Here is a 13,778-nt window from a genome sequence, read left to right as displayed (position 1 = left end):
GTGATGCAATGCAAAACACTAAAAGCAGTGTAAGAATCTTAACATTCAACGCTCTTTGCTTTCCCATGGCAAGGGCGAGCATTCTTGGGAACGTTAAAAGGAACGCTCGCGAGGGCGTTTGCTCGTGAGCTAACGCCTCTCGTTTCCTTTCGCCGATCGACGTTCCTTCTCCCATGGGCCGGGGAGCTTGGAAGAGGTCTAAGGCTAGGAAAACGACGTCCACTGTGCTGAAAGAATCCAATGCCTAATTTAGCACTGAAACTTGCACTATTAAACTCTTACACAAAAAACCATAATTAGTCCTGCCCGTTGTGAGAGAACTTATTCTTCTGCCACGGGCTTGAATGAGAAAGCAAAAAAGTCTCTTGTACTTGCTATATAAACTGTAAAAAAATATTTTTATAAAATATTAAACTGACATTTCCGTAATAAAATAAACTTTCAAACATACTTACCCGGCGGTCACAAAAAGAAAAAACCACCGGGCAAGAGTTGAGATTAAAAAAAGATGTTGAAGACACTCACCCGGTAGTTACATATAACCACCGGTAAAATTAAATGTCACAAATACCTACCCGGTAGTTACATACAAACGCCGGGAAAGTTATACGTTAAAGATTAAAATGAACAGAAAAAGGGAAAACAAATGTAATCCACAATTAATTCAAAGGGTTTTAAAAAACAAGCGAGTTGTAATGATAAAAAGAACAGATATAGCAATAACGTATCTATATAAATAAATGTAAACAATAGGAACATATAAATGAAAATACTACAAAACTAGAATTCCCATATCGTTGTTGTTGGAGTATAATAGCCAACACTTTAATTCCCATATCGAAAAGAACGCTACCAAGGCATGTTGGGACTGCATCGATAGTAACGAGTAACAGCGTAAACCACACGCTAGTTCTATTTAATTTATGAAATTAGATCGATGATTTAAAGAACGAATACCAAATGGACAAATATTTCTTTAAAATTTTACATTAAAAGTTAAAAAACTTATATAAGTGGAATTCCTCCCATTCTTTACATAAAACAAATAAAGAGAATTTGCAAGACATACATGAAGATTACGTCACACGATTGTGACGTCATAGAGTTGCCGGAACGTATTTCCGTCATCAGGATTAAAAACTTTGCACCTAAAATATAGTACACTAACGAAACCTCTGCATACAAACTGTGAGGATCAACCGACACTTTCGGTAACCTCACCTTGCATACATCACTCGCACAAACACGAAAATTAAGTTATCACTCATGATAAAAAAAGTAAATAATAATAATAAAACACGATTGCCAAATCCCTAAATCAGTGTACTTCACCAAACGAAGTCCAAAAAAGCGAAGAAGGGAAAATGATTTGAAAAACTCTCAATGGTGGACCGACGATGTTTTCGATCCAGCCGGCAGAGATGAACTAAAGTCTTGGACAAAGGAATGATTCCTTGGACCACCCTGTGACGGGTGTTACCACCTACCTCCCAACCACCACAAGGCGGTTGCCTCGTTTTGAAAAATTCTGCCGATTTAGAGATATCAGCTATATATATATAACTGCCAGGTAAATACTATTCATAAAAAGCTACTTTCCAATTTGTCATTTGTTCAGTAACTGGAATACAAACCAACTCTATTTATAGGGATTAACTCGCCTATTAGGAGGCTGGAAGTCCCTGCCAATCTGGCTTTTTGGCTTTGACCCAGGGATTCACCTGTGTGTGGGTTAGCACATAGTAAGTAGAGACCCTTCACCTTGCTAAAACCTTGCTATGCATGATCCCCGACCTACATAAGCTGAATGTTTGTGATACTAGCAATATGACTGTCAAGGTAAGAATTCTTCCGAGTCAAAGGAATGGTCTAATGTCACCAAGACATTTCCAATACCACCTCACCAGGGTATGAGGACGTAACAGTATTGACACAATACCAGCTTACGCAAGGGAATAATGGTTTAACTAAAGTTGGTTGAGGTCAGCTATGCAGAGGACCTTGGATGCTCATTTCATCAAGAGAGGGGAGAATGAAGAAAGGAAAGAGCCAGTCTTTCTTATTCATTCACTCAGACTAAATCCGGGTAACCAATGCCCTCAACCTCCTGCAACTTGTCCATCAAGAAGCTTGAGATACTAATCCAGCTGTTGTGCAGCCACCACAGGACCGATAGAAAACGTATCGAGTTTCCTGTGGGTCAGGTCTTGCAGGTAGTGGGCAGTGAAGGTCATCTGATGCTTCCACACACACACACTTGTAGAATCTGCATCACAGTTGTTGCATTTGAAGGCCAGGGACGTCGCTATGTCCCTGACATTGTGAGCTCTAGGTTGGTGTGTTGGAGGATCTGGATTTAATGCAAGATCGATGACCTGGCAAATGCCAGCAGAGATAGTGTTTTTTTGTGATCCTCCTCTTTACCCTCCCCGTGCTGACGAAAAGAGCTGGCACACGGGGATGAGCTGCTGCTGTTCTTTTGAGGTAGTACCTCAAACTCCTTACTGGACATGATAACAGTTGGTCCAGGTCATTGGTTACAGAACAGAGACTCTTTACACAGAAGGAATCGAATCTAGAATCCGCTACCCCTGGATTCTGAGTCTTTGCTACAAACTTAGGGACAAAGCTGAAGCCTACCTATCCCCATCCCCTTGAATGGGCGATGTCATACAAGAGACCATGAAGTTCACTAATCCTCTTAGCCGAAGCTGTCATCCTGCTCGTTGTCAGTTTTGGTTGTTTGTTCTGCAGCTGAGGAGCAGTTCTATATGGCCAGGATGTTAAGGCCCTATGGAGAAGGGAGTCCTGGTGGAACTTCTTCCTGACCGTCTCCACAGATCAAGCAGACCTCGTCAAGGACTTTTGGAGAGTGATTACATGTGGTCGCCTGCCTATGAGCTGTTGAGGGGGACTGTTAGTTGCTTGACGTTCGGCAAGCTAGCGAACAACGAGCAACGAGTTTGATGTCGTCCGTCTTCCAGTCTCTTCAGAAATCAGCAAGACGTCAGCAAATGACGAACAGAGGGTGGCTGGCAAGCAGTTGGTGTCTGCCGGTGGGCTGGTGAGCGGCGAACTGTTGTCAACGAGTAGCAAGCTATCGGTGATCGGTGAACTGGCAATCAGTGAGACAGTGATTGGCGGGAATCTGGGGATGAACGACAAACCATAGGAGAGCGGCGAACCGCTGTAGAAGCCAGCAAACAGCGAACAGCTGCCTGCTGACGAGTCGGTGAGGGACAAACGACTGGGTGGCTGGAACCAGCTGGAGAAGTACAAACCGGAGTTCGCTGACGAGCAGATGGAGAGGATAGAGGATCTGATGAACGCCACGAGGCTGGCGAATGACGAGACTGAGCAGAATCCAATGACACAGGTGAAGGTCGGGAACCAAGAAGAGCGTAGTTGACTGACGAGCGTCATCGCAGAATGGGATCGTTCTGCAGCGGAAGACGACGAGCCAAACAAACTTCATTTTGCCAAAGCAGCATGTCTGAGGCAAAGAGAAGCACGGCAAGGATGGCGGCCACGAGGGCGAGCCTTAGTAGGGGAGGGCAGAGCAGCAGGCTGGTCACTAGAAGGCCCACAAAGAGGAGTCTCTATGGGTGGTCTCTCTCGCAAATGAGAGAGGTGATTACTCACAGGAGATACATGTCTTGAGTTTGTTCCAACCCCGTAGGATGATCGGAGATGGGGGGAAGCACAGTCCTCGGTAGCGGCAGCAGGAACGGAAGATAAGACAGGACTGGAGTCTGCATGGGCCGCAGAAGACTCCTCAGGGACCTGAAGGACAGTCTGCAGGGCCATCAGGTTGACCTCGGAAACAAAAGAACGCTGCAACTCTGCACCCCATTGAATGAGCTACACCAACACTTCCTTCGAAGGCGGGCCGTGCAATTCCAGGGACGGTCACACCTGCAAAACAGAAGAAAGAAACAAGGACTCACCCGGAAGGAGAAGCAGGGTCGCTTCACTAGGGTAAACAACAGTCTCTCGAGGACCAAAGTTATCCAGGAGTTAAGTGTCACGCGCTACTACTCGACGGTTCCCCAGAGGAGGCTGGCCGAGCCTGAGCTTCGGAGGAAGGTCACGGGTCTGAAGAAGAAGCTTTGAGTTTCTTCTGCTTCAAGGAAGACCTCGAAGGAGAAGAATCCCGTTTAGCCTCCTTCTTCCATCATGGTCTACAACTTTCCCACTGGGAGGCAGAGCACTCCCGACATTCAGTAAAAGTGTTACCGGTATCGCAGCGTTGACTTCTGCATGTGGGACAAAACCGGTGAGGATCTGTTTTAATGGAGGGCATAAATGTCCCACAGGAGTGACCCTCAGGACCAGGGCAGGTACACATTACTGATAAGGAGGCAAACACGCACAAACTGTAAAAGAAAAAGCAAAAAAGTTATTAATAATACCTGTCCAAAAACTTGGTGAGGAGGAAGAGCAGTAACAACTGTTCTCCATCCAAGCCAAAAAAAAAAAAAGTGACAGTCACAGATGTGTGAGAGGGGTAGGTACTAGCCTCCACCCCTGCCCCACTAGCGGTTAGGTGGTTAAACCTAGCTAAATTATAATGACTCGTGTTTCAGCTTCGCCGAAAGTAATACCCCTATAAATAGCATTGGTTTGTATTCCAGTTACGGAACAAATATAAATTATTTTCTGCAAGGTACGAGCAAAATATTTGTACTTCAAATTAATTAGTTCAACAATCTAAATTTACCCAAATCTATGGACGTGATTAAAACATCCATAGATTTAAGACATTGTTGACAGCTTCAGTGGTAGCCTACATATGCCAAATATTGTACTGTAACTGAAATATACAACTAAAATATAACACATTAATACATAGGTTTCTACTAACCCCAATGACATTTCCAATAACAACTGAATCAATAAGCTCTGGGTTAACGTTGCCTGCTGCTAGAGCTGCTTTGGCTGCTACTTCTTGCAAATCAGTCGGGGTACGATTAGCCAATTTACCACCAAATGAGCCAAATGGAGTGCGCTTTGCACCAACCACAAAAATACCTACAAGAGAGAAATCTTTTATACTATAACAGTAAATACCATACTTAAAACTTGCATTACAAAAATCTAATAAAAAAATAAAATGCATGACTCTTGTCAAGCAATCACAATCATCATCATAAAGTATATAAAACCTCAACTAAAGGAAAAATACGATCTCACCAGCTAGCTATCACTTTTTTCCTTCCAGTGCAAAATTCTGAAATTTTGAACTGATCAGTTGTCATTTACTAGTTCATTAGCAAAAAAGACATCCAGTTGTCTCCAGAATGAGGGAAAGCACATCATAGTTAGCCTTTACAGCTGATATGAAGTAGTGGTCAAGTAAAAAAGGCTTATACAAGTCATTCTCTTTGGTATCAAAATGCACCAGCAAATTTTGGAAATTTCCTAAAGACCTTGTGTTACTAAATCTTTCAACAAAAAATTTGATTGAGTTTTCAAGTTATTTGTAAACATTAAAACTGTCACATATAATGCATGTACCTTTCAAAACCAGTTTCAATCTCCTTTTCAGACCTAAGTTTATACATGTACAGTAACTGTATAAGTATTACAAATCTGGAAATAATTTGTATTCTTCCAAATCATAAAAACCCGAAGTTCTTTACTATTACATACTTTGGCAACAGCTTAAACTAGCTGTAAAACTTTTAGCGATTTGTAACTATCCACCACTAGTTAGTGGGGGGGGGGATAATGACTGGCTGTCCTACTCTCTCTCACACACACACAAACTAGCAATAACAAATTACTTTGCAGTTACAGGCAGGATTTCTGGGGATAGGTGACGGTGGGCCAATATGTGTAAAGAGCTTCAGGTTTGTATGGTTAGGAAAAATAGAAAAATTATTTCCAAATTTGTCATTTCTTCCGGCACTAAATACAAACTTTTCAGCTCTTTACTATGGACACTCATGCTTGTGTGGCTGGAAGTCTAAAACCAATAGGCTGGTCGCTGACCTGGGGTGCAACTCGTGTTTCATACGAGCTCTGAAAGAGCGCACCCTATCACCTCGCTACCTCTTAATGAGGGACTATAGCCTGAGCAATTTGTGCATTGGTGTGAGAACTTGAGAACTAAGCATTGTGACTTGACCTGGTAAGATATACCTTGGAGCTAAGCTCCTCTCTCACCTAGACGTTGCTCGATTCCTATTACATGAATCAGGTCACACTTAGAAAGGTCTGCTAAGCCTAAGAGTTTCCATAGACCAATATTTTTGCTCTATATTCATACATTGCAGATAGTTTGTAGAACAGCAGGGATACCTGCCAACTATTCCTAGTAGGGGTAAACTTGGGGATTGCAGGTGGCTGTTAGCCACCAATAAGGAAATGCTGCAATAGGTAAGGTTAGGCATGGTAGCGGTATTTTAGGTTAGGTCATAATTTTTTGTTGTTCCGTAACGGAAATACAAACCATGCTATTTACATAGGGTATTACTTTCGGCGTAGCTGAAGGCGAGCCATTAAATTTTTAACGAGGGTTAACTACCCCCGCGCTAGTTAGCGAGCAGTCGCACCTGCAGCTATGCTCAAGGGGCTTAGCGGCTGCAAGATCTTGTGACCTCTCTCGTTCGCGAGGGAGGCCACTCATAAGGACTCCTCTTCAGAGGATTTCTCCTTATAGGTCAGCTTGCTGATCCAACGGCCCTATGGGGCGCCATCATCAGTGTCTTCTAGTCTCTTCTACGAAGTGTTCACCTCTCTCGTTCGCGAGAGAGATCACTCATAGAGACTCCTCTTCGGAGGACTGTTCATGTTCAGACCAGCCAGCGGTTCGGGATCTCTCCGCCATTCTCCATTTCCTAGTCCTGCTGACCTGCCGTCTCCGTTCCTGGCTGCTGACGCTGTGGGCGCCTACGCACCCCGTTATCCAACGGGCAACGGTCCCTTCGGGGCAAAAGGGGCTTTCTCACACTGTGAGTAAGCCCCTTAAGTGCCAGGTTCGCCCTGCGCGCCAATGTTTTTCTGCGCGCAAGCGCTCACCGACTGTTCCTGAGAATTCCATCCAGAGGAATCCTGTTCCAGTCCTGATCGTCCCAGTTCCGGATCGTCCTTCATCTTAACACGCTCGCGCGCTCGTGCTCGCCGATGATCTTCCTACGCCAACGATCTTCCTTAGCGCGCTAGCGCCGACGATCTTCTTACGTGCTAGCGCTGACGATCTTCTTCGCGCGCTAGCGCCGACGATCTTCTTCGCGCGCTAGCGCCGACGATCTTCTTCGTGCGCAAGCGCCAACGATCTTCTTCACGAGCGAGCGCTGATTTCACGCTAGTGCTGACGATCTTCTTACGCGCGCAAGCGCCGATGATTTTCGTTCAAGCGCTAGCGCCGACGATCTTCTTTGCGCGCTAGCGCTGAAGATCTTCTTACGCGCGCAAGGGCCGACGATCTTCTTTGCTCGCTAGCGCTGACGATCTTCTTACGCGCGCAAGCGCCGACGATCTTCTTACGCGCAAGCGCCGACGATCATCTTGGCTGACGATCTTCTTACACGCGCAGGCGCCGACGATCTTCGAGCGCCGTCCATCTTCTTACGAGCGCAAGCGCTGACGATCGTCAAGCTCCGGCGATCTTCTTGGCGAACGATCTTCTTTGGCGTGCTAGCGCTGACAATCTTCCTACGCACATAAGCTCCGACGATCGTCCACGCGCAGGCTCCTATGGTTCCCCGCGCCAACGATCTTCTTACGCGCGCAAGCGCCAACGATCTTCTTTCAAACGCAAACGCCGACGATCTTCTTGCGCACTCAAGTGCCGACGATCTTTAGCGCTGTCGATCTTCTTTCACGCACAAGCACCGACGATCTTCAAGCGCCAACAACCTTGTACGCGTGCACGCAGACAGCCGCGCCGACTTTTTCACGGGCTCTTCAATCTGATTCCTGCTCACAAAATGATGTCTCGCCCGGGCGCGGGCGAGAATGTTTTCAACGGTTTCTCGCGCGTGACCCCTGGTTTTTCCCATCGCGCGAGCGCCAGCGTCTCTCGCGCGCGACCCCTGGGGTTTTCCCATCGCGCTCCCTCTACCAAGGTGAGACCTTCTCCATGGGAGAAACCCCACCTCAAGCAGGGGAATCGTCCCGTGTTAGGGAGAGAAGACTTTAGACTCAGCCTAGACAACAAGATCCACCAGGGGCTTGTTGTCTAGGCTGAGTCTAAAGTACTTCCTGGAAGACGGATGGATTGGAATCTGGAAGTACACTATGCGTCCTTCCGGTCCAGCGTACACATGAAGTCTTGCGGTCTCACTGCAAGTCTGACTGTGTCTGCTGTCTCCATGTTGAACGGAGTTTGTTTAACAAACTTGTTCAGGGATGCGAGGCCGATGACGGGTCTTCAGCCTCCAGACGGCTCCTTTACGAGAAAGGGTCGACTGAAGAAGCCTGGGAAGCCGTAGACGACCTCCTGGAGAGCATTCTTCTTGAGCATGGTCTCGAAATCTGCCCGAAGGGATAGCCCCTTTACCCATCCCATGGCATAGGAGCTCAACGCCACTGGATTCACTGTCAGGGGTGGGAGAGACGTTAAGAACGGGACGCGATATTCCGGACAGATCACAGAGATCGTCCAGGAATCTGACTCGCGTTGCTGCCACCTGAATGCGCAACTTGCCGGCATCCCCCCACTAGTGGACATGCAGGGGGATTGCCAATCCTAGTGCTCGCAGCCTTAGCTACTCCCTCTAGGATTCTTGCCTTCCCTGGAGGACTTCTTTCCCTCCTTGTCTCTGACAGGAAAGGGCTACTGGTTGGTCACGTTCGTCTCCTATGGTTCCCCGCGCCAACGATCTTCTTACGCGCGCAAGAGCCGACGATCTTCTTTCACACGCAAACGCCGACGATCTTCTTGCGCACTCAAGTGCCGACGATCTTTAGCGCTGTCGATCTTCTTTCACGCACAAGCACCGACGATCTTCAAGCGCCAACAACCTTGTACGCGTGCGCGCAGACAGCCGCGCCGACTTTTTCACGGGCTCTTCAATCTGATTCTTGCTCACCCAATGATGTCTCGCCCGCGCCCATGCGAGAATGTTTTCAACGGTTTCTCGCGCGTGACCCCTGGTTTTTCCCATCGCGCGAGCGCCAGCGTCTCTCGCGCGTGACCCCTGGGGTTTTCCCATCGCGCTCCCTCTACCAAGGTGAGACCTTCTCCATGGGAGATACCCCACCTCGAGCAGGGGAATCGTCCCGTGATAAGGAGAGAAGACTTTAGACTCAGCCTAGACAACAAGATCCACCAGGGGCTTGTTGTCTAGGCTGAGTCTAAAGTACTTCCTGGAAGACGGATGGATTGGAATCTGGAAGTACACTATGCGTCCTTCCGGTCCAGCGTACACATGAAGTCTTGCGGTCTCACTGCAAGTCTGACTGTGTCTGCTGTCTCCATGTTGAACGGAGTTTGTTTAACAAACTTGTTCAGGGATGCGAGGCCGATGACGGGTCTTCAGCCTCCAGACGGCTCCTTTACGAGAAAGGGTCGACTGAAGAAGCCTGGGAAGCCGTAGACGACCTCCTGGAGAGCATTCTTCTTGAGCATGGTCTCGAAATCTGCCCGAAGGGATAGCCCCTTTACCCATCCCATGGCATAGGAGCTCAACGCCACTGGATTCACTGTCAGGGGTGGGAGAGACGTTAAGAACGGGACGCGATATTCCGGACAGATCACAGAGATCGTCCAGGAATCTGACTCGCGTTGCTGCCACCTGAATGCGCAACTTGCCGGCATCCCCCCACTAGTGGACATGCAGGGGGATTGCCAATCCTAGTGCTCGCAGCCTTAGCTACTCCCTCTAGGATTCTTGCCTTCCCTGGAGGACTTCTTTCCCTCCTTGTCTCTGACAGGAAAGGGCTACTGGTTGGACACGTTCGTCTCCTATGGTTCCCCGCGCCAACGATCTTCTTACGCGCGCAAGAGCCGACGATCTTCTTTCACACGCAAACGCCGACGATCTTCTTGCGCACTCAAGTGCCGACGATCTTTAGCGCTGTCGATCTTCTTTCACGCACAAGCACCGACGATCTTCAAGCGCCAACAACCTTGTACGCGTGCGCGCAGACAGCCGCGCCGACTTTTTCACGGGCTCTTCAATCTGATTCTTGCTCACCCAATGATGTCTCGCCCGCGCCCATGCGAGAATGTTTTCAACGGTTTCTCGCGCGTGACCCCTGGTTTTTCCCATCGCGCGAGCGCCAGCGTCTCTCGCGCGTGACCCCTGGGGTTTTCCCATCGCGCTCCCTCTACCAAGGTGAGACCTTCTCCATGGGAGATACCCCACCTCGAGCTGGGGAATCGTCCCGTGATAAGGAGAGAAGACTTTAGACTCAGCCTAGACAACAAGATCCACCAGAGGCTTGTTGTCTAGGCCGAGTCTAAAGTACTTCCTGGAAGACGGATGGATTGGAATCTGGAAGTACACTATGCGTCCTTCCGGTCCAGCGTACACATGAAGTCTTGCGGTCTCACTGCAAGTCTGACTGTGTCTGCTGTCTCCATGTTGAACGGAGTTTGTTTAACAAACTTGTTCAGGGATGCGAGGCCGATGACGGGTCTTCAGCCTCCAGACGGCTCCTTTACGAGAAAGGGTCGACTGAAGGAGCCTGGGAAGCCGTCGACGACCTCCTGGAGAGCATTCTTCTTGAGCATGGTCTCGAAATCTGCCCGAAGGGATAGCCCCTTTACCCATCCCATGGCATAGGAGCTCAACGCCACTGGATTCACTGTCAGGGGTGGGAGAGACGTTAAGAACGGGACGCGATATTCCAGACAGATCACAGAGATCGTCCAGGAATCTGACTCGCGTTGCTGCCACCTGAATGCGCAACTTGCCGGCATTCCCCCACTGGTGGACATGCAGGGGGATTGCTAATCCTAGTGCTCGCAGCCTTGGCTAATCCCTCTAGGATTCTTGCCTTCCATAGAGGACTTCTTGCCCTCCTTGTCTCTGACAGGAAAGGGCTACTGGTTGGACACATTCGTCTTTGCTGCTGCTATCGGTTTCGTCGTCTTGGATTGGCGAGGTTGTTGAGGTCCTGGAGGCTTGTAGGGCTTATATGTAAGGGCCCTTTGGAGAAGAGAATTGTGGTCCAATCTCTTCCACCTCTCAGGTGCCTGTTTCGTACCCTTGGGCTCAAACAGACTCTTTCCCAAGATGGAAGAGTGTCTGAGCCTACAGGTATCCACGGCTGGAACCTTCCGGTGGAACCTCTCGGCCACCGCATCACGTTGTTTCAAGATCGAGTTTGCCCACAAGATCGAAACTTGTAGGGCCAGAAACTCGATGGTACGTGTGCCCGAGAGGAGGAAGGTCTCCAGGGCTTCCTGATGCTCTCCTTGGACAGATTCTCGGGTCGCGGCAGGATGCCCAGAGACCCTACCCAGACATCCAGCCACGAAGTGGCCTGTATGGCAAAATCGCAACCTTTTCCTGACTCAGGAACTCTGTTGTCGAGGATGTCACCTGTCGGCTGGAAGGCTCTTCCACGGAGTGGTGCTCTGAATCATGCTGCTCTCCTGCTGGTGAACTAGCAGCAAAGTCACTTGTACCCAAAGTTCACCTTGGGGGAACTCTTAGTCCTTCGATTCCCTCCTAGGAGGGATACGTAACTCCAACAAAGAAGACTGAGGGCTCTTCTCTCCCTAACATGGGACGATTCCCCTGCTCGAGGTGGGGTTTCTCCCATGGAGAAGGTCTCACCTTGGTAGAGGGAGCGCGCTGGTGCTCGCGCGATGGGAAAACCCCAGGGGTCGCGCGCGAGAGACGCTGGCGCTCGCGCGATGGGAAAAACCAGGGGTCGCGCGCGCGAGAAACCGTTGAAAACATTCTCGCGCGGGCGAGACATCATTGGGTGAGCAGGAATCAGATTGAAGAGCCCGTGAAAAAGTCGGCGCGGATGTCAGCGCGCACGCGTACAAGGTTGTTGGCGCTTGAAGATCGTCGGTGCTTGTGCGTGAAAGAAGATCGACAGCGCTAAAGATCGTCGGCACTTGAGCGCGCAAGAAGATCGTCGGCGCTTGCGCGTAAGAAGATCGTTGGCGCGGGGAACCATAGGAGCCTGCGCGTGGACGATCGTCGGAGCTTACGTGCGTAGGAAGATCGTCAGCGCTGCCACGCCAAAGAAGATCTTTCGCCAAGAAGATCGCCGGAACTTGACGATCGTAAGCACTTGCGCGCGTAAGAAGATGGACGGCGCCTGTGCGTGTAAGAAGATCGTCAGCGCTCGCTCGTGAGAGAAGATCGTCAGCCAAGATGATCGTCGGCGCTTGCGCAGGTGAGAAGATCGTCAGCGCTAGCGCGCAAAGAAGATCGTCGGCGCTTGCACACGTAAGAAGATCGTCAGCACTAGCGCGAAATCATCGCTCGCTCGTGAAGAAGATCGTCGGCGCTTGCGCGCGAGGATGATCGTCAGCGCTAGCGAGTAAGAAGATCGTCGGCGCTTGCGCGCAAAGGAATATCATTGGCGTAGGAAGATCATCGGCGAGCATGAGCGCGTTAAGATAAAGGACGATCCGGAACTGGGACGATCAGGACTGGAACAGGATTCCTCTGGATGGAATTCTCAGGAACAGTCGGCGAGCGCTTGCGCGCAGAAAAACATTGGCACGCAGGGCGAACCTGGCACTTAAGGGGCTTACTCACAGTGTGAGAAAGCCCCTTTTGCCCCGAAGGGACCGGTGCCCGTTGGATAACGGGGTGCGTAGGCGCCCACAGCGTCAGCAGCCAGGAACGGAGACGGCAGGTCAGCAGGACTAGGAGATGGAGAACTGCGGAGAGGTCCCGAACCACTGGCTGGTCTGAACATGAACAGTCCTCCGAAGAGGAGTCTCTAAGAGTGATCTCTCTCGCGAACGAGAGAGGTGAACACTTCGTAGAAGAGACTAGAAGACACTGATGATGGCGCCCCATAGGGCCGTTGGATCAGCAAGCTGACCTATAAGGAGAAATCCTCCGAAGAGGAGTCCTTATGAGTGGCCTCCCTCGCGAACGAGAGAGGTCACAAGATCTTGCAGCCGCTCAGCCCCTTGAGCATAGCTGCAGGTGCGACCGCTCAGCCCCAAGAGCATAGTCACACGAAATTCCATGGTCCGGTCTTGCAACCGCTCAGCCCCTTGAGCATGGTTACACGAGCAGTCGCTCAGCACCAAGAGCATAACCGCCCGAGGACCCGTAAAAAACCATCCAGGAATTATTAAGGTAAGAGGAGTTCCCCCCCTGCAGGGGAAAAAACTAAAACCTGGGAAGGAAACTTCCCTCGGAAGGGAAGTTACCCATCCCTGGAGGCGAACCTCCTGAGCGTTCTAAGATGAACTAAGGAGCTGACAGTTGTCACGGGAGAACTTCTAAGAGAAGGGAACACGCCCATGACGTCCTAGAGAGGCGGCAGCAGCAGCAGACTCCCAAGGCACAAACAGGGCAGCTCTGCTTCGTTGGCACATTAGGCAACGAAGAAACCAGATCGTTACTGGAAAAAATAAAATAAATAATTAGTTAACAAAAATTCCCCAGGGAGGAACTCCGCAGAGAAACCCAGAGGGAATAGAACATAAGAATTACAATCAGGTATGCGCCCTCCTCTCCCACTGACATTCACGGGAGGAGGGGGAGGGTGGAGAACTGAAACAAAAACAGAATTATAAAAATGTAATTCAATTAAGAATGTTCACAAAGTAAGAACAACTGAACCCCAAAGGGAAGTGTTCTTTACAGAAGCTGAAAAGTTAACAAATACAATTAGATTCA

The 13,778-nt window shown here is 49.3% G+C and overlaps 1 protein-coding gene across 1 annotated transcript in view; it reads right to left on the bottom strand.

Moving 5' to 3' along the window:
• yip2 (yippee interacting protein 2) overlaps window positions 1–13,778 on the bottom strand; it is a 109,180-nt gene that overhangs the window by 77,423 nt on the left and 17,979 nt on the right. Inside the window, exon 2 of the mRNA XM_068351089.1 lies at window positions 4,865–5,031. Coding sequence (XP_068207190.1) covers window positions 4,865–5,031 — 167 coding nt within the window. The remainder of the gene's footprint in view (window positions 1–4,864; window positions 5,032–13,778) is intronic.

Source organism: Palaemon carinicauda, chromosome 27, assembly GCF_036898095.1.
Source record: "Palaemon carinicauda isolate YSFRI2023 chromosome 27, ASM3689809v2, whole genome shotgun sequence".
In the NCBI taxonomy this organism is placed as follows: Eukaryota; Metazoa; Arthropoda; class Malacostraca; order Decapoda; family Palaemonidae; genus Palaemon; species Palaemon carinicauda.
This window is presented reverse-complemented; position numbering and strand designations above follow the sequence as displayed.